At 47.5% G+C, this 20,566-nt stretch overlaps 1 protein-coding gene across 3 annotated transcripts in view; it reads right to left on the bottom strand.

The window, feature by feature from the left end:
• TACC1 (transforming acidic coiled-coil containing protein 1) overlaps positions 1–20,566 on the bottom strand; it is a 111,222-nt gene that overhangs the window by 47,829 nt on the left and 42,827 nt on the right. For 2 of the 3 annotated variants that reach the window (XM_056116930.1, XM_056116929.1), the window contains exon 2: positions 13,873–13,988. In XM_056116930.1, coding sequence (XP_055972905.1) covers positions 13,873–13,988 — 116 coding nt within the window. Of the gene's footprint in view, positions 1–13,872; positions 13,989–15,350; positions 15,512–20,566 lie in introns of those variants that run through there. The other variant, XM_056116931.1, reaches the window with a different exon arrangement.

Below are 20,566 nucleotides of genomic sequence, written 5' to 3' on the forward strand. Positions count from 1 at the left end.
CAGTAAAGAATAATCTGAAAGCCTAGAGAGAGAGCTCCCAGCGTGGAGTTCATGTTTTTTATTTGGGAGGCCTGGGTTTGACCCCCTTACCACCTGGTTCCCTGAGCACCACTAGGAGTGACCCCAAGCACAGAGTTAGAAGAGGCCCCTAAGCACCACCAGGTGTGACCCAAACATAAATAAAAAAAGAAAAATCTGAAAATCAACTTGATAAACTGAAAAGGCATACTGAGAATGAGAAAATAAACTTCCAAACCAGGACCATAGTCTTCTTTTTTTTTTTTTTTTTGGTGGGGTTCCAACTCTTTTTTTTTTTTTTAATTTTTATTAGTGACAAACCAAGAGGTAAGTCTTCTTAAAGACGCAGCTTGCTCTTCAGGTCCACATTATCCCTTGAACACATAGCTCACTTGCCTGTCTCTTTTACTGCTTATTTCCATTCTGGAGAAGCCAGTGTTCTCTCTTAAAACACATTCCTGGGGCTGGAGCAATAGCACAGCAGGTAGGGCGTTTGCCTTGCATGCAGCCAACCCGGGTTCAATTCCCAGCATCCCATATGGTCCCCTCAGCACCGCCAGGGGTAATTCCTGAGTACAGAGCCAGGAGTGACCCCTGTGCATCGCCAGGTAAGACCCCAAAAAGAAAAAAAAAACAGTAAAACAACAACAACAGCAACAAAACACATTCCCCTTGCCCTCTCCTCTAATATCATTCTAAACAAGGTTCCATCAATAAAAACTACCTTGCTTCCCAATAAATAAATAAATAAATGGAGAAGTGGAAATATAATACAGTGGGTTGGGCCTTACATGTCACCATTGTTCAACCCCCAGCATCCCATATGGTCCCTTGAGGACCACCGGGTGTGATTCCTACGAGCAGAACCAGGAGTAACTCCTGAGCCTCGCCAGATGGGGCCCAAACTGCCCCCACCAATAAAAAAGAAACCCAACCCCTAGTCTCTGAAGGACAAGATTACAATATAGTTTTTTGGGTTTTTTTGTTTTTGTTTTTATTTCAGATAAAATAAGTTCTATTCATATGGTACTTGATGCTCACAGGGCAACACACAACAAATTTTAAAAATACAGTATGAAAAAAATTGAACAGCCAAAGAGATCAATTCCATTAGAGGATCCACAGAAAAACAAACAAAAGCCCATAGGAAAAACCCACCCACTGACCCATAGAGAACATTAATTTCCTCCTGCTTAAGTTTGGCTTTAAGAAATATCAAAAGAAAATGTGAAAGAAAAAGCCTTTGAGAGATAGTTAAAACTTCATAGAGTCTTCCATAATTGTATCACAAAATGCTTTTATTTTAAATTAGCATATAAAAAATTTCAACCATCCAAGCCTCTTATTTTGGTCCTGACTTCTAAAGTCATAGTCTTCAATATTTTCCTCACCTCTTTATCCTCAAATTACAATAGAGTTTTTATTTTATTTATTTTTTTGCTGTTTGGGTCACACCCGGCGATGCATAGGGGTTACTCCTGGCTCTGCACTCAGGAATCACTCCTGGCAGTGCTCGGAGGACCATATGGGATGCTAGGAATCGAACCCGGGTGCCCCGTGCAAGGCAAACGCCCTACCCGCTGTACTATCACTCCAGCCCCATAATCACTTGATCACTCGACTTCCCGTTAACCATCGATTTGCTCGAGCGGGCGCCAGTAACGTCCCCATCCTTCCCTGTCATGTGCTAGTGTAGCCCAATGGCGTCTGTTCGTTCTAGGAACACGAAGAGCCTCAAACCGATCATTCAGGGCAAGCTACCGAGAGTATTCCGCCTACGCAGCAGAGCCTGGCAAGCTATCCATTGCATATTTGATATGCTAAAACCAGTAACTACAATAGGTCTCATTCCCCTGACCCTAAAGGAGTCACCAGCCCCACAATATAGATTTTAAAAACAAGCATTTTTAAGCTGGGGGATCAAGAAGTATCTGCCCACCCAGAGGATCCCCTGTAACAATGACAGCTCAATGTTCTCAAGATTCCCCTTGTTTTATTAATTTATTTTTTCTGGTTTGGGGGCTACACATGACTGTACTCGGGGCTTATTCCTGGCTCTGCTGCTCAAGGTTCACACCTGGTGAGCTCAAGGGACCTCATGGGGTGCCAGGGATCAAACCCAGGTCAGTCGAGTGCAAGATAAGAGTCTTGTCCGCTGTACTATCTCTCAGGTCCCAGATGCGCCTCCGTTTCACAAGCATCTGGACTTGAGGTTCCCGTTCAACAGAGGAGAAACCTCCAGCCCTAGAAACCACGGGGCCCTCCCCACGTCTCCTCTATTCCCAAACCACTGCAGACGGAGAACAAAGAGGAGACATGTGCTACCAGATGGAGTCCCTATGCAGAGATCTGAAATTGTGCAACTTTACTTCGTTGCTGCCAAACAACCACAAGGTGCATCGCTTCAAAAATAATTGCTGGAAAACGCAAAATACCAACTGCCTCTCCCACAAAGTAGCAGCCGCCCACATGAAGCTTGGAAGCTAACGCACGAATCAAGAAAAGGAGGGAGGAATGTGCAACCATGGAGGAGCCTCCAGACACGGGGGCACACGCATACTTCCAGAAAGGCCAGGAACACTGGAGGAACCCACACCATTTTTCCATTTTTCCTGCCTCCTCTGCTCCTGAGCTCTTAGCAGGAAAGGGAGGGAGAGAGTGAAGGAAGAGAGTTAGGGAAACATCTGGCAATGTCGGAAATTAGGCACCCTGGTATGTTTTGAATTTATTTTTATGTCTTAAAATAGCTTTCTTTAAAGAAATTTACATCAAGCAGTGTGCTGGGAGATAAAGAGAGAAGTGTTCAAGGTAGAACCTTGGGTTCTCCAGAGGAGTAAAAGCCAGTTTTGTGTGTTTTTTTTAAGGTGGTTACACAGTGGAAGGCAGCCTCTACGGTGACCTCAGCAAGTCCCTCTACCAAACACACTCTTGGACTAACCTATGCTACCAAAAAGACATCATGCAAATAACTGTGTGGCTCACAGAAGTCACAGAAGGCAAGGCAGGCCAGAGGTCACTCTGCTCTAGGACGGCTGGGTAGGGCAGGAGCTGCCATGATGGAAGAACACACAAGCAAGACAATGCATGCAGATGGGGGTATGTTCTGTTTGTTCACTTAAAGGAAAATTTCCAGGGGGACACAGTAATCTTTCTGTTTTTCTTTTTTTTTTTTTTTTGTAAAGGAGGCAACAGACCAGATAAATGTGAACCCTGTCAAGCATTCAGAATACTGCAGTTCTGGTGGACACCGTTATTGCCTTCCCAGAACTAACACCAAGCCAGGAGATCCTGCGTGGCTGCTTCTAGACTTGTGAGAACTTTTCAGACCTATGAAAACCATATGAGATAACAAACGTTTATCATTTTTAGTCGCTAATAAATGTTTGGGCGATTTGTTATGCGCACTAGGTAACTGAGTACAAGCTTCTTACATGTGCAAACGTCCTGCAAGCGGCACCTGCCTCTCCTCACCCACACATCATGACTCACATTGAGAAGGGAAGCAGAAGCTATTTCGGAATGTGTCTACTTCCTGTTTCTCACTGAGGAGCTGAAGCAAATGTTCTCAATCTCCCAGTACTGTCGCAGCAGGCAAGAGCACTCTTGTTTTGTTTCTGACTTTATAGCTACACTGTGCTGCAAACGCTGATGTTCAAAATTCCTAAAATATATTTTATACTTCCTATATGGTGCACGTCAAAATAACATGTGGGAAAAAATTTAGTTCTAAGCTATTTAAGAGGCTGTCCTGGACCAGAGAGATAACTCAGAGGTTAAGGCACTTGCCACCGCATTGCGTCCCTTTATATCATCGGGACTGACCACCAAGTAGGACGCAAGCTAGGGGGAAAAAATGTCTTTACATATCACACACTTTCACACTCTGTCCTAGTATTTACAAAACTTTATTTCCTCTGCGTTTCCTTTTCGTTCAATGGAGAGATTTATACATTCCCCAGAAAGAGAAGCTGCATATGTTCCAAAGAACTCTGAATTTAAAACCCTGCTCGACTATGAAGGTTTTGGCCTTGTGTTCTCATTCTGTAAAAAAGGGCAATCATGTGTCTACTACTTTACATCCCCATTGTCATAAAAACCGGCAGGATGCTGGAAAAGACACAAACCCAGCTATTTCCAAAACATCTAATAAATACAGCTAGAAACAGAACACTGATAGTCTGCTAGCAAGAGTCTGACGGTAGGAAAGCTAGAGATTGTAATTTATTATTCTGTTTCCAAAAATGACACAAGAAAGATAGTTTCTGGCCTGGCTAGGAAGGTATTTGGGTTTTCAGAGCTGGCAAATGATATGCTTTACTTGGAAATCAATGAAATCCTCCACTACCATTGCTATTTCCTTGAGTATGGTCATCACCAACCTAAATCACTAAGAATTCAACCATATTTGTGTGAAGTCATAAAATTAAGCTCATGTACATGCAAAGGTGAGGGTGAGATCTCAAACTGAGAATAAATGCTTTGCAGACCCTACACTGATAGTCATTGAATAATTTAGCAACCCGGAGTTACCAAAACCCTGAGGCTGCTGTTCAGGGTAGATCAAGCAGGATCTTCCTGCCACTGTTAGTTAAGAGGATAGTGACTAAATGGTTTACACTGCATGGGCTTCCTATGAACAGTATTACCGGTTTCTTGAAAAAAAAAAAAAAAAGAGATTACATATAAATATAAATTATTAAATTACTTTAGAACACATCTCTTTTTTTGATGGATTGCAAATTACTGCAATGTAACTTTATTAGAGTGATTAAACAAACACATACAAATAAAGTAAGCCATAGCACTATATTTGATACTCAGGTAAGTCCCCAAATTGAGAGTATAAATACGAAATGAGTTAAATTAACACAATGCATTTTATGAACATTTTGGATGTATTACCCATTTTAAAAGAAAAATAGGGCTAGAGCGATAGAACAGCAGGTAGGGCGTTTGCCTTACGCGGCCGACCTGGATTCGATTTCCAGCAACCCATATGGTCCCCTGAGCACCGCCAGGGGGTAATTCCTGAGTGCAGAGCCAGGAGTAACCCCTGTGCATTGCCGGGTGTGACCCCAAAAAGAAAAAAATAACAAAAAAAATAAATACTGCTTTGACATAAAAATATTTACACTTGGGGGTTATGGTGCTGCCAGCAGGTCAAACTGTACCTGCGGGGCAAGTGCATGAGCAACCTGATGGTGCCTTCAGACTTCCTCATACCCCCAAACTGCTGCTGTGCCTTTGGCCAGACCCCAACAACTTGGGGCCAAGTTTAGCAAGAAATTAAACGGCCAAAAAACAGCTATGTGGGAACCACACCCACAAACCACCTCCAGCTCAGCTATATAAGCTCATTTATTGGCCTTATTTCAGAAATCCATAAATCTCAAGAGAGATCAAAAGCCGCAATTAGGGCTGATGGTGTGATGTGCTGTGGGTGAAGTGCCGCGTGCCCTGCAGGGCATAAGCCAATAGTTTATTTCTCTGGAAAAGATGGAAACAGGGCCATGATACAAAGACACACAAAAGAATCTCCACACCGAGCAGCTCATTGCAGAGATGCCTCCGGACTTTAAGCCAGGCCAACTTCACCGGGGTGCCTCAGATGGGGGCAGGCGTTGTCCCTCCACCTGCCCCCTAAAAATCCTGGCGGACACCAACTTCCAGAACCCAGTGAGAAGTGCAGGTATGTGGGTTCAGTGACGGCAAACTCCAGGCCTCAGGGGGTTGGGGATGGGCCAGTCGGTCTCATCCCCTTGTCCCCATGGGAACCTGGGGATCACGCCCACAAACTGCCTCTGGCTGCTACTTAAGCGCCTTATGGGTCATGATCCAGAGAAACACAAAAGAATCTCCGAACCAACCCGCTTGCTGCAGATTTCTCCAGATCTGAATTATCTAAAATTTTAGAATTCCAGGAACGTATGGCTGTTCTTGAGGCCATGCAACATCTTATGCTAACAGTACAAAAGAGAGTATGGGGGAGACTGTCTGCCATAGAGGTGTGGGAAAGGGGTGGGAAAGGGGGGGATACTAGAGACCTTGGTGGTGGAGGATGTGCACTGGTGGGTTGTTGGGTGATCGATTACTGCTGACTGAAACTCAAACAGGAGAGCTTTATAACAGTATCTCACAGCGATTAAAAAATAATAAGAAACATAATTAAAAAAATTTACACTTAACAGAATCTTTGCCTCTGACCCCTGAATTTTGTATTTAATTACTACTCCAGTCCCGCACTAGATACTAGATGCTCTCTGTTAGAAAAACTACTTTTTTTCCTTCCCTAAAAAGACATTTTCTTTGGATGAAAGACCGTAGGGAAGTAGAGGTGTTCCCTCCAAGGCACATTTACTCTGGGACATACAGAGCAACTAGGGAAGATGGCTAGAGCACAAGCTCTGCATGCAGAAGGTCTTGGGCTCAATCCCAGCAACTGGAGTGCCCCTAAGCACCCCTGGGTATGGACCCACAACAAAACAAAATACAGCAACTAGGAAGCATGGTTCTGATCCCACTTACTAACGAGGATGCTCTCCATGTTGTGTTAAATAGGAGTGAGGGAATGAAATTGTATCTTACTGCTGGGGGGTTTAGGCCTTAGGTACCTTGAAATAATATTAAAATGAAAATATTACTTCGGGATGATGCTGAAGGAGCCACAGGTAACTAAATGACTAGGTAACACTAAAGGTCTTAATTAGTTCCTTTACTTCTAGGAAATTCCAACAAAACAATCTCCACGGCAGAAGCAGGGAAAGGATGTTAACTTAAATCCTTAGGAAAACTGTATGTCAAGATTCACCTGGCACCTTTCAACTATATCTAATGAAAAATGTTTGCAGAGCAGTGTTTATACATGTGTATCACAGCCTTGGAATTTAAAAACCTGAGGCTTAGATTGAAACGAGAGTTCTATTCTAGGTCTTATAATGTATACAGTGTAAGCCATTTCAATACATATAATATAACCACACAAAGCGTATCTACTATCAAGTGATAAACTTTCATCACCCTGGTTTCTTTTCCTAACTTCTTAGATCTTTTGCCAACTGAAAATAAAGTTCATGACACACCTGTTACTTTCTACTTTTCAAAGGAGCTGATCAGCCTTATCTGACCATGTGGACCTACATAATGACACCAGGGCCTACAATTCATTTGTTAATGAATCTGTTTGCCACTTTCTCAAACAGTCATCACCCAAACTAGTTAACCTTTTTATTTTCAACCAGACTAATAAATGTGAACCTAGGTGAACAGATCTTTTTGTAAAGAGCCAGACATCAAGACCTTGAGGTCACTGCAAGAACCCAAACAGCGTGGAAGCAGCTCGAGACAATGCTTAAAGGAACCAGCAAGGCTACATTCCGACACTCCTCCTAAAACAAATGGTTTCTGAGCCCTAAAACTTGAATTTCACATCACAAAGTTTTTTCCAAAGGGCCAGAGAGATAGAACAGTGGTTACGGCACTTGCCTTCCACGCGGTGGGCCCTGCTTCAATCCCCAGGAACACATCTGGTCCCCCGACCACTGCATGGAGTGTCTCCCGAACACAGAACCAGGAGTAATCCCTAAGCACCTCCGGGTGTGGCCCCCAAAGCAAATGACAATTGGCACAGAACCAGGAGTAAGCCCCAAGCACCTCCAGGTGTGACCCCCAAAACAAATGACAGGCATGCGCACAATTTTTTCTCCAGAGATTCACAAATGTACAACCAATTCTTAGTTCTTAGGCCAGATGACAAGTCAAATTTGGTCTTATGTCACTCTGCTGGTTTTTGATCCCAACCAGGATTTCTTCAACTTTTTCTATATTTAAAAGTTTTCTACTTGTGGGGCTGGAGCGATAGCACAGCAGGTAGGGCGTCTGCCTTGCACGCAGCCAACATGGCCGACCCGGGTTCGATTCCCAGCGTCCCATATGGTCCCCCGAGCACAATCAGGAGTAATTCCTGAGTGCATGAGCCAGGAGTAACCTCTGAGCATCGCCGGGTGTGACCCCAAAAAAAGCAATAAATAAATAAATAAATAAATAAATAAAAGTTTTCTACTTGAGGCCCCTTTTCATCCAAGAAATTCAACACCAGGAAGCGCTATGAGAAAACCCCTCAGGTTCAGTACACAGATGGCTCTGAATCCATTTTGGTTTTGCAAATTTTTCATAATCCCCACATTTAGTTCGGTAACAAGGCTTAAGGGTCTGGGGAAATAGGACCAAACAGATGCCCTGTGAGCAGAAGCTCAGGGTTCAACCCCAGCATGGCATGCTCCCCCTTTCCCCCCCTTACTCCTTCTGTCTCCCCAGCATCACCTGGCGCGCCCCAAAGGAAACAAAATGAAAAGCAAAGCTATTTCATTATCTGTATTACAAACCATAATGCCCATAAGTAGGGAGAGAATAAGAAGGAAATTGTCTGCCATAATGGCAGGGGGAGGGTTGGGAGGGGGTATGGGGCTTGGGGAGGGATACTGGGGACACTGGTAGTGAAAAATGTACACTGGTGGAGGGGTGGGTGCTTGATCATTGTACGACTGAAACACAAACCTGAAAGCGTTGTAACTGTAACTCACGGTGATTCAATAAATAAATTATTTTTAAAAAATCATTAAAAAAGGGGGAAAAGGGGCTGGAGTGATAGCACAGCAGGTAGGGCGTTTGCTTTGCACGTGGCCCGACCCGGGATCGATTCCCAGCATCCCATATGGTCCCCCGAGCACCGCCAGGAGTAATTCCTGAGTGCATGAGCCAGGAGTAACCCCTGAGCATCGCTGGGTATGACCAAAAAAGAAAAAAAAAAAAAAAGGGAAAAAAAAGACAAGAAAGGCTAGATTTAAAATACCAAAGTGGTATGGACAAAGAACTCTGCCATTCCCCATAAGACCTCCAACATCTGAGTGATACTATTTGGTACTCCTATTATAGAAGACTAGTATAAGTATAGTACCTTACAGTTTAAGGGCCAGGGATCTGGCTCAGCATGTGGGAAGTCCCAGCTACACAAAATGGTGGCCCTTCCAAAAAACTGAAATACTTTAGGCAACAACTAACACATCAAACCAAGTAGGTTTAACTAATTCACTCAAGATTTTCTAAGTTCTTTTGCAGAAACTGAGATATATAGTGAGTGAAAGCACTTGCCTTGTATGTGGCCGAAACAGGTTCAATTCCCAGCACCACTTACAGTCCTCTAAGCACCGCCAGGAATGATTCGTCAGCACAGACGAATAGTAAGCCCTGAGCAGTCAAGTATGCCCCCAAATCAGAGTTTTTCTCAAACAGAAGCCATATGGGACCACATATGAAAATGGCACAGTACAAGACTAGGGGGCAAAATAGTAAGATGGGGTGGGCACAGTTAGGAGGTCAAGTCAGAGAAAAGGTTGAGAAGAAGGCCTCACACAGTAGAGATAGCCACTGTTTTTCTAAGGGCCAAAACAGATTGAGCAAACAACTAACACATCAAACCAAGTAGGTTTAACTAATTCACTCAAGATTTTCTAAGTTCTTTTGCAGAAACTGAGATATATAGTGAGTGAAAGCACTTGCCTTGTATGTGGCCAAAACAGGTTCAATTCCCAGCACCACTTACAGTCCTCTAAGCACCGCCAGGAATGATTCGTCAGCACAGACGAATAGTAAGCCCTGAGCAGTCAAGTATGCCCCCAAATCAGAGTTTTTCTCAAACAGAAGCCATATGGGACCACATATGAAAATGGCACAGTACAAGACTAGGGGGCAAAATAGTAAGATGGGGTGGGCACAGTTAGGAGGTCAAGTCAGAGAAAAGGTTGAGAAGAAGGCCTCACACAGTAGAGATAGCCACTGTTTTTCTAAGGGCCAAAACAGATTGAGCAAACTTAACAAAACCACAGCATAAGCACATGAGAGAAGAATGAACCTCCAAGTGTCTCTCTCAAAAGCCTCTTCCAAGGTGATGTCACCTCACAAATGTCTCTGCTCTAATTGTTGGGTAGAAGAAGCCCAAGAGAGTAAGATACTATGAGGTTGGTGAGCAATAATCAACCTTTTTTTTTGGGGGGGAGGGTCACACCCAGCAATGCTCAGGGCTTACTCCTGGCGGTGCTCCAGGGACTCTAATGGGATGATGGGGATTGAACCCGAGTCAGCCCCATGCAAGGCAAATGCCCTACCTGCTGTACTATCGCTCCATCCTCCACCCTCTTATTTTGAGACCTTAAACTGAAAGGCTGGAGAGAACTCAATAGGCTGAGGGCAGCATACTTTGCATGCAAAAGGCCCAGATTCCAAACCTGGCACTGCATGATTCTCTGAACACTGCCAGGAGTGACCCACAGGCAGCTTCTGAGCACTGCCAAGCAAAAACACACAAACAGAAAGATGCTAATTTGACCAATTTTATGGAGCAGTTCTTTCTTACACTGTACACTAATGAACCCATTGACATGATAGGTAATCATGGATGATGCCAGACAGCTGTCCTGGTTCGTGACATTAGAAGGAAAGCTTTACCGAGAGCAAAAAGAGTATGCACTGGAAGTTACCAAAACTTGTAATCAGTCAGCTGTGCAGGAAGAATCAAACAATTGGGTCACCCTGGCTCTGGGGGCCAGACCACAGACCTCTATTCAATTAGCAAAGAATATGCTAGGATGAATATAGCCCACCAACTAACAGAATGGTAGGAGTAGGACTAACCTGACAACAAATGAGTTGAGACACAAAATGGTTCTGATGCAAAACTGCAAAATGTTTCTTTAAAAACAAAAACAAAGATAAAACAACCCCGAATATTTAACTTTTATTTGTCGAGTTTGATTTCTCCACCCCTCTGGGAGAGCGCGGCAAGCTACCGAGAGTATTTTGCCCGCATGGCAAAGCCTGGCAAGCTACCTGTGATGTATTCGATATGCCAAACACAGTAACGAGTCTCACAATGGAGACATTACTGGGCCCGCTCGAGTTTTGTTTTGGAGGAGGGAGCCATACCCAGAGATGTTCAGGTTTTACTCCTGGTTCTCTCTACTCAAGGATTACTTCTGGCAATGCCCAAAGCTTATTCCTGGCTCTGCACTTAGATTACTATATATGATGCCAGGGATTAAACCTGGGTCAGCTGAATGCAAGACAAACATCTTACCTGCTGTATTATCATTTCAGCTCATGGTAGGAAATGTACACCAGTGAAGGGGCAGGTGTTGGAACATTATCTGACTGAAATTCAATCATGAACAACTTTGCAACTGCGAATCTCACTGACTCAATTAGAAAAAAATTTTTAAAAATTTAAAAAGAAAAGAAAAAAGTTCTAAGGGGCCAGAGCAATAATAACAGCAGGAAGGGAATTTGCATTGCATGCTGCCAACTGGGGTCCTTCAGCATCCCATGTGGTCCCCGGAGCCCACCAGGAGCAACACCTGAGTAGAGATCCAGGAATAAGACCTGAGTACTGCCGGGTATGTCCCCCAACCCCAAAAAGACAGTTCTCAAATCTCTCTTCTAATGTGCCAATCTTGAGAGAGAGAAAGCCATGAAAAACAAAAAACAAGAGGTATCTTGTCACTGAAACATAAAGCAATGCTCCACACAAAGCAATGTGTCGTGCTCAAGTCCTCTAGCATATAGATGTGCCAACGCTGTCTGTCTGAAACTACAGCAAAAAGCAGCTGACATCTGACCCTAGAGCAGAGTCAGAAGAAGCCCTAAACTTAAGTGGCTCTCAAGTAAAAACAAAACAAAAAAGCAGTTGAAGCTAGTACAGAATTCTTGACAGTGGCTTCATAAAATAAAGCGAAATCAAGTCACAAAAAAGCTGACAAATCCAATAATTCCAGCTCTAGCATTTAACAATTTGACTTCCCTAGGAAATCCATAAAGGCATTTAAGCACCAGGCACTGAGAGATAGTACAGAAGGAAAGGTAGCTGGCTTGCATGCAGCCAACCCTGTTTGGATCCCCAGAGTGATCCCTGAGGGCAGAGCCAGGAGTAAGGATAGCTGCAGCCCAACTTCTCCCATGAAATGCTTAAGTGCTTACACCTGCCCCCACACTCTGAATACAACCTTATTTGGAAGTAATATCTTTGCAGAAGGGCTGGAGGGATAGCACAGCGGGTAGGGTGTTTGCCTTGCACGCAGCCAATATGGCTAACCCAAGTTCGATTCCTCCGCCCCTCTCGGAGAGCCCGGCAAGCTACGGAGTGTTATCTCGCCCACACGGCAAAGCCTGGCAAGCTCCTCGTGGCGTATTCGATGTGCCAAACACAGTAACAACAAAATCTCATGATGGAGACGTTACTGGGCCCACTCGAGAAAAATCGATGAACAACGGGAGGACAGTGACAGTGACAATCTCTGCAGATATCATCAAGTTAAGATGAGTTCAATGGTGGTCGCTAAACCTAGAGGCTGGTGTCTTTATAGGAGTGCCATGTGAAAATACAGGGACACTCTGGGAGCACATGCCACAAAGAGAAGGTGTCCACGGGACAGAAACATCAGGAGTTGCCAGCAGCACAGAAAGGATAGAAGAGACAGGCAGGATTTCAGGCTGCCAGTTTCTTCCCAAACTTGAGCAAAACGAGTTTCTGTTGTTTTAAGACCATGATTTGGAGGCACTTTCTTTTTTGTTTTGCGGCCACACCCAGCAGCCCTTAGGAGTTACTCCTGACTCTGCACTCAGGAGTTACTCCTAGCGGAGTATATGTTTGGGGGACATATTGAGAGATTGAATCTGGGTTGACTGCGTGCAAGGCAAATGCCTTACCCACTGTACCATCGCTCCCTGGAGGCTCTTTCTAAAGATGGCTCTAGGAAGCTAACATTGCAGCCAGTGGTTTGTAGATCTGAGAAATCTGGGCTTGGATAGCCCAGATTTCCCCCACCTGCTGACCTCAGTCCCAGGCCCCTGCTTAGGCATGCCATTCCAGTCACAGTGGCCTTGGCCGTGCTGCCACCCTTCCACCACTGAACCTCACCTTGCCACAGGCTCCAATCTCTGCAGATCCTTTGGAGCTAGCGTTTTCTCCTCAGAAAATCTGTAATGCTTGCACCCTCGATCCCCCTTCAGGAATCCTGTCTGTGCCTCACCAATATTTTTGAGGATCTGAGTCCTGCCCTGAACCATTCCCTCCTTCAGATTTCTCCACAATAACCGAACAGGGTTGACATACATTCTTTTGTAAAGTTAGCTAAGGGAGCACAGGGAATTTATTCTATCGATTGCATTCCATGAGAACAGGTAAAATTTTCCTCAAAACTGGCTGCAGGACAAAAAGGGTTTCTGCTAATTAAGAGTCTGCAGATGAAGGGCAGGCTCAAGGTTGGGCCCGAAAAGGGCTGGGAGAGAATCTCTACTAGGCTTTGGGGAGAATAAGTGGTTCACCCTGTGCAGAAGAGTGGAGTAAGCAATTTTCAAACTGCTAAAATTCTTCCGTATCAGGAAAAAAAACTCATACCTATAATTTTGTCTCCAGCCACACCCCTAAACTGAGAAAATGCAAGTTTTCTTGGAATAGGCCAAATCTAAACATACCTCCCCCCACTGCATTGCTGTGGGGGTTTTTTGTTTCTTTTAGACTTGGGGGGGTGGGGGAAAGGTGCGAATTGAGGTGCTGGGGAGAACCTCTGGCAGGAACTGCCTGCTGAGAAGCTCCTACTTGAAAGATAGAAGACAGAAGAAAGCTGTGACCTCCGCCCCTCCTAAACACCAGTAACAAACATTTCAAACAAGCAAAGAGCTTTAAAGCTGCTCTTTTCTCTGTCAGGAGACGACCCAGCCCTGTTTTAAGTGGCCCTAATTATCACCTGTCCTTTCCTCATTGAAATTTTCAAGTTTAAGAGGCAGAAAATGAAAGTCTTCCTTTACCTTGGGTTCTGGCCCCAGGTGCTGTCAATCCCAAAACTGGATTACAGGATTCTTCGGGAAGTGATCTGATGGGAGTTTCCACTTCAGGGGTTTCAAAATTACCTTCAGAATCCGAGCTGCCAAGGAGGAAAAATGAGGAATTACCACTTTCAAAGGCATCTGCGACATCCCTGAGAACCTATATATCCATAAAGGCTAAAATCCAGCATTTGGGTGTATCTGCACAACCCACCGGCCCCAGGACCGCCAGGTTTGTTTGTGGGCGCTGCGTCGGTGTCCACACTGTGCTTCTGTCTGCCATCCTGTCTCCCCGAAGTCTCCATCCTTCAGGGCTTTTCAGCAGCACCTCTTTTTTAAGTCATTCTTCTCCCCCCACCCCCATTGCCCGTCTGCACACCTTGAAAAAAAAAAAAAGCGCTTTCCAAACAGACTCCTTTACTCATCGGCGCCCTTTCCCAGAGGTTCACAAATTCATCCCCTCCCCCTAAAAAGAATCATGAGCCACTTTTGCTGAAATGCCTTTTTCTTTGACAGACCCCTCTACCTGCCTAGGCCTCACTGGGGACGGCTGAGGTGCTGCCACCTGCTTCCCACAGATCGCAGTGACAGCTCGGCTGGGAGCACCCGCTCCTCACCAGCTGCCCGAAGCCTGTCATCACATGCCCTTCTTTAGCCCAGGCTGCATTGTCAGACCCAGCAAGGTCCAGCCAGCGACTGTGTGTGTGTGTGTGTGCGTGTGCGCCGGGAGCAGAGCAAAGTGCAGGGGGGCTGCGGACTCAGGGTGGGGGGTCAGAAGGCTGAGCATGAACCAGGGCCGAGGAAATGCACAGGCACACTTCTGAACTTGCAAACGCACTGCGGAGCCATGGCCCCAGGTTAGGACGCAGCATTGCCAGGCAAATGGTGATGCGACAGCGACAGCACATAGGAGGCGGCTGCAGGGAGGGAGGGATGGAGGGAGGGGTGGGGGCTGGGGGAGGGAGGAAAGGTGGATGAATGGATGAGTGTGAGTGGGTGGATGGAGGGATGGGTGGGTGGTGGATGAATAAGTGGATGGAATGGGTAAGTGGATGGGATAGGTTGGGTGGGAGGGTGGATGGATGGTGGGTAGGAGGATGGGTGGATGGATGGGTAGGTGGATGGATAGGTGGGTGGATGGATGAGGAGATGGGTGGGTGGGCGAATGGATGGGTAGGTGGGTGGGTGGGTAAGTGGGTAAGTAGGTGGATGATAGGTGGGTTGATGGATGGGTGGATGGGTGGGTAAGTGGGTAGGTGGGTGGGTGGGTGAATGGATGGGTGGGTAAATGGGTAGGTGGGTAAATGGGTAGGTAGGTAGGTGGGTGGGTGAACGGATGGGTGCGTAAATGGGTAGGTGGGTGGGCGGATGGGTAGGTGGGGTAGGTGGGTGGGTGGGTGGAGGGGCAGCACGGTCGCGTCCGCGTCCGCGTCCGGCGCGGGGGGGACGCGTGGACTTGCCTGAAGCTCAAGGACTTGGTCTCGGCTTGCGAGTCCTCCTCCTCGGGCTCGCCCTCGGGCCCGGCGCTCTCGTCGCCCGCCGCGCCCCCGCCGCGCACGGCCGACCACGTCCAGCGGGCCCACTGCACGGGGGACAGGATCTGCCAGGGGCTGAAGGCCATCCCTCCCGCGGGGCCGGCCGCCGTCCCGCCAAGATGGAGGCGCCGGGGACAGCCCCAGAACGCGCGGGGGTGGCCGGCGCGCGCCGCCTCCTGCCCGCGTCCCGGGGAGGCCCGGGGGGCGACCGTGCGGGCGCTGCGCGGGGCCCGGCCTCGGCGGCTCCTCCGCGCGCCGACCGGCTCCCGCCTCAGGCCCGGGCGCGCCTCGGCTGCGGCGGGGCCGCCCCCTCGGACCGAACTACCGGCGCGCGCGGCCGGGGGCGGCCCTGGAGGCGGGCGCGCGCACGCCGGCTCCCCCCCCGCCACCTGGTCGCGCCGGCCGCGGCGACACTGCGCCGGCTGAGGCGGGCTGAGGCGGGCTTAGGCGGGCTGAGGGGGGGCTGAGGCGGCCCGAGGCGGCCAGAGGCGTGTCCGAGGCGGGCTGAGGCGACCCGAGTGCTCGGTCCGCGCCGGGCTGAGGCGGGCTGAGGCGGCCCGAGGCGTGTCCGAGCTGGGCTGAGGCGGGCTGAGGCGAGTCCGAGCTGGGCTGAGGCGGCCCGAGGCGTGTCTGAACTGGGCTGAGGCGACCCGAGTGCTCGGTCCGCGCCGGGCTGAGGCGGGCTGAGGTGGCCCGAGGCGTGTCCGAGCTGGGCTGAGGCGGGCTGAGGCGAGTCCGAGCTGGGCTGAGGCGGCCCGAGGCGTGTCTGAACTGGGCTGAGGCGACCCGAGTGCTCGGTCCGCGCCGGGCTGAGGCGGGCTGAGGTGGCCCGAGGCGTGTCCGAGCTGGGCTGAGGCGGCCCGAGGCGTGTCCGAACTGGGCTGAGGCGACCCGAGTGCTCGGTCCGCGCCGGGCTGAGGCGGGCTGAGGCGACCCGAGGCGTGTCCGAGCTGGGCTGAGGCGGGCTGAGGCGCCTCCGAACAGCGCTGAGGCGCGAGCGTCCAGTCACCTTCAGACCCGGCGCACCGGGACGCCCTTCCCGCTCGTCCTTTCTCCGTCTTGGAGTTGACACCGGGACGCCCGAAGTGAAGTGAAGCCCCTTCTTTTTTTTTTTTTTCCTTTAAAAAAGCAACGTGGAGGGAACTGGAGCAAAAGCCCAGCGAGTAGGGCGTTTGCCTCGCACAGGGCCGACCCGGGTTCGATTCCCAGTATCCCATATGGTCCCCTGAGCACCGCCAGGGGTAATTCCTGAGCGCAGAGCCAGGAGTAACCCCTGCGCATCGCCGGGTGTGACCCAAAAAGAGAGAAAAAAAAAAAAAGCAACTTGGAGGAGGGCGTTGCCCGATGATTCCTGACCACGTGGAAGGTGGCAGTCCCCTCGGCGTCACCCTCGCCACGGCCACCTTCAGGCCCAGCAGTGAAGGGTCGGGGAGCTGTGGAACCCGCGCACTCCCCCCATTCCCCTCTTGGGGCCTCTTTCTCGTCAGAACTTCTGACTTAGTTTGCTGCTTCAGAAGTGGCCAACAGCCTTGGTGAAGTAAACAGTTGTTTTTTGGTTTTTAATCTTAAGAGAAACACAACGTGGCTCTTTGGATTTCCTTTAGAGATTGCCCCCGCCCCCTCGCCTTGCAATCCAGGGAACCGGCCGCCTCAGACAACAGGCCTAGTGCTGCCCTTGGTTGCACAAGGCGTTTCTGGTCCTGTTGTAAATTTCCAGACTATGGCGACTTTGCCACAGGTTCCCACAGCGCAGCCCCATAATGGGGGGTCAAAGCCCTGTGAAGAAAAAGCCATGTTTTGTTTTGCTTGGGAATCACACCCAGCAGTGCTCAGGGACTACTCCCGACTCATTTTCTCCATGTCACTCCTGGTTGTTCTTGAGGTAAGTCGGAAGACACCGAGAGCCATGGCTTGTAGGGGAGCAAATGGACCATGTCATGCAGATAAGTCCATCGAACAATTTCTTGATCTTCATACACATCTGATAACCCCAAAGTAAATGCAAGATAAGGAGATAAAGTCTCCTTATCAGAAAGAAGGGCAGGGGTATCCCAGAAATCTAGGGAAAAGGACTGGAATATTAGGACACTTGAGACTTCATTCAGCTCCCTCCTGGAAAAGAACAACTGTCATGAGAGTTCTGGAAACTTCAGAGATGCAAATAAAGTATGCAGTAGTCACATATTTAGGTCCACATGAAATATTTCACAACACTTTCCAGTTGTTTTCAGTTTATGGCGCCCCATGTATACTAGAGTATGTGATCCCAGGGTTTCTAGAGTTTACACAAGTGTACTGTTACCTGGAAATATTATTGTCCCATGTAAATCAGTAATCGACATGTGCTCAGTGGGACCTGCTCATCCTTTCTCTCCAGGACTTGAATCTCCAGTCCTCTGTTCATTGTGACCAACTCCCACGTCCCTCATTTCATAGAGCAGTAAACTTTCTCCCAACCCACTTCTGAGGACTCCTCACCCAGGCTACCTGGCTGTTGCGGGGCTTATGGTCTAGTCTCCTCTTCCTCCTTCCATCTGTTCCTTTGTATTCCTAGTCATAATTCATAGGAATGGGCTGTGAACCTCCAATAGAGCCAAGAATTCTCTGGGATGCTTCTTTAAAAACACAAATCCACTTCTCCCTCCTGGATGGCACTCGCATAAGCAGGGTAAATGTGGCCTAAAGCCTACAGGACTTTCAGTAAGAAATGTGTGAAGCATCAGTCCCACACAGTGACACAGTACAAGGAGAAGGATTCTCTACTCCCCAGGAAGGCAGCATTACAAAAAACTACAGACGGTGCTGAGGCTTGAATGTGAGTTCAATGACTAAACTTAGAGAATACTGGCAATGAAGAGATATGAGTATTTTGAACTGGGAATAAAAGAGAAAAAGGAAGAGAAAGAGGAAATAAAGAAAAGGAAGGATTAAGCAATCCAGTTCTAAGCTTCATTTTTTTACTAAGAAGAAAATAAAAATCTTAAGGGTGTAGCCAACTACCCCTAAATCCAAACTGCCAGCAGGATCTGGAAATCTATATATTTATTTTTCAAGTGTCCAGGAGAATCGTTTTCACAAGGTAAATTTGTTTAATAATGACATGCTTGACCCAGGGCTGGAATACATACTTTGCATGATGGAGGCACAAATTTCATTTATGAAACCCACCCACCTTAGTTCCAAAGGGAGTGTTCCCCAAGTAAGGAGCACCTCTGAACACCCCCAGTATGGCCCAAAACAATAACAAAACCCAAAACAATAGTAATAACCTTGAGCCAATAGTTGCTGCTTCCGCAACAATCTCCCTCTTGCAGGAGCATTTCGTGCTATCTCTACACTCACCTGACATCCTCTGACAGCCCAATCTTACTTCCTCACCCAGATCAAACATCTAGGAAACTAAGCTAATTTTTTTGGGGTGTGCACAGCGGTGCTCAGAGATTACTCCTGGCTCTCTACTCAGGAATCACTCCTGATAGTGCTCTGGCGAACATATGGGATGCAGGAGTCGAACCTGGCACAACTTTGTGCAAGGCAAGCATACTACCTGTTATATTATCTCTCTGCTGCCCTGAAATGAACTGATTTCTTCCTCCTTTCTAAACATTTCTATTCCCTGATACTCATAGAGACTTCTATTATGGCCCTAAGTTTTGAAAGGGTGAATATTAATAATTATATCAGAACAACAGGCATAATAAACCAGATATTGCAGCACATAAAAAGGAACTTACTCTTAGCAAATTATATATAATGAATTTGTTTACGTGTTGCAGGTGGAGAAATGGAAGTGTGGTGGGGTGAGGGGCTGATTATATGTATTGGGAGAAAAACACTGTCTGGAACCTAAAGCAGCCCAAAAGCATGAGGCCTTTGAGACACAAAATCCACCTGAGGAGCCAACCTTTAAGGTGCAGAATTCCAGGTCCAGAGCATAGCCTGGACTCCCTGGGAAGAGTATCCTGCAGCGGACTGGAACAAAGGCCTTACTAAGAATATCAAAAGAAGACCATTTTGGGGCTGGAGCCCAGCAGGTAGGGCGTTTGCCTTGCACGCATCCAACATGGCCGACTAGGGTTCGATTCCCAGCATCCCATATGGTCCCCCGAGCACCGCCAGGAGTAATTCCTGAGTGCATGAGCCAGGAGTAACCCCTGAGCATCGCCGGGTGTGACCCAAAAAGCCAAAAAAAAAAAAGACCATTTCCCTTAGCAACTCTTGCAGGCTGGGAGGTGCTGCTGTTTGGGAAACTATATAAACTAACTTGGCAAAGAAACTATGTAAACTAAAAGAAAAACGCATGCGTTTCCACATTCTGGGAAAATGGCCTGCATCTCTGCCTTAGCTGGGTACTTTCTTACTTTATGGCATGTATTCTATATCTTGGGAATTTGTTGCAGATCTAACTGGGATCTGGAGAAACCCACCTTCTTTCTTGAGCACAAAACGTTCTTCCCGAATAAACTGACCTTGCCTCACTATTCATCTCCTCCGAAATTGTTTTTTGTTTTTATTTTTGCTTTTGGGCCACACCTGGCGATGCACTTTGGCGGTGTGCAAGGCAAGCATCCTACCCACTGTACTATTGCTTGGCCCCCTCCTCTTGACATTCTTTTCTGTAAGGAAAGGCAGTGTACCTGGAAAAATCTGGTTATACTTTTTTTTTTTGGCTTTTTGGGTCACACCTGGCAGTGCTCGGGGGACCATGTGGGATGCCAGGGATTGAACCCAGATCAACCATATGCAAGGCAAACGTCCTACCCACTGTACTTTTGCTCCAGCCCTAATCAGGGTATAATTTAGGACTGAATTTCCTTTCCTGCAAAGAGCAATTTCTCACTCCTAAGAAATCATTTTTAGGGCCGGGATCATTTCCCATCCCAGGCAGAACAAGTGGGATTGAGGTGCAGTTTGACAACTGCTACATGGAGTTGGTGAGACAGGAGATCTGTGTTATGCAGGTGCTCACAGCAGACTTTCTTCTATTTCTTCACCTTAGGCATATCCCTGGGTGATCCAGGTAGGTAGAGAAGGAAGTGGTAAGATCCCCATCAAGACTATGCCCGTTCTCTTCTACCCATTCCACATAAGCCACCTATGAAGACATCTCAGTCCCACTTTGGGGCCATAAGCTTCTAAAC

Source organism: Sorex fumeus, unplaced genomic scaffold (assembly GCF_029834395.1).
Source record: "Sorex fumeus unplaced genomic scaffold, SorFum_2.1 ptg000033l, whole genome shotgun sequence".
Lineage (NCBI taxonomy): Eukaryota > Metazoa > Chordata > Mammalia > Eulipotyphla > Soricidae > Sorex > Sorex fumeus.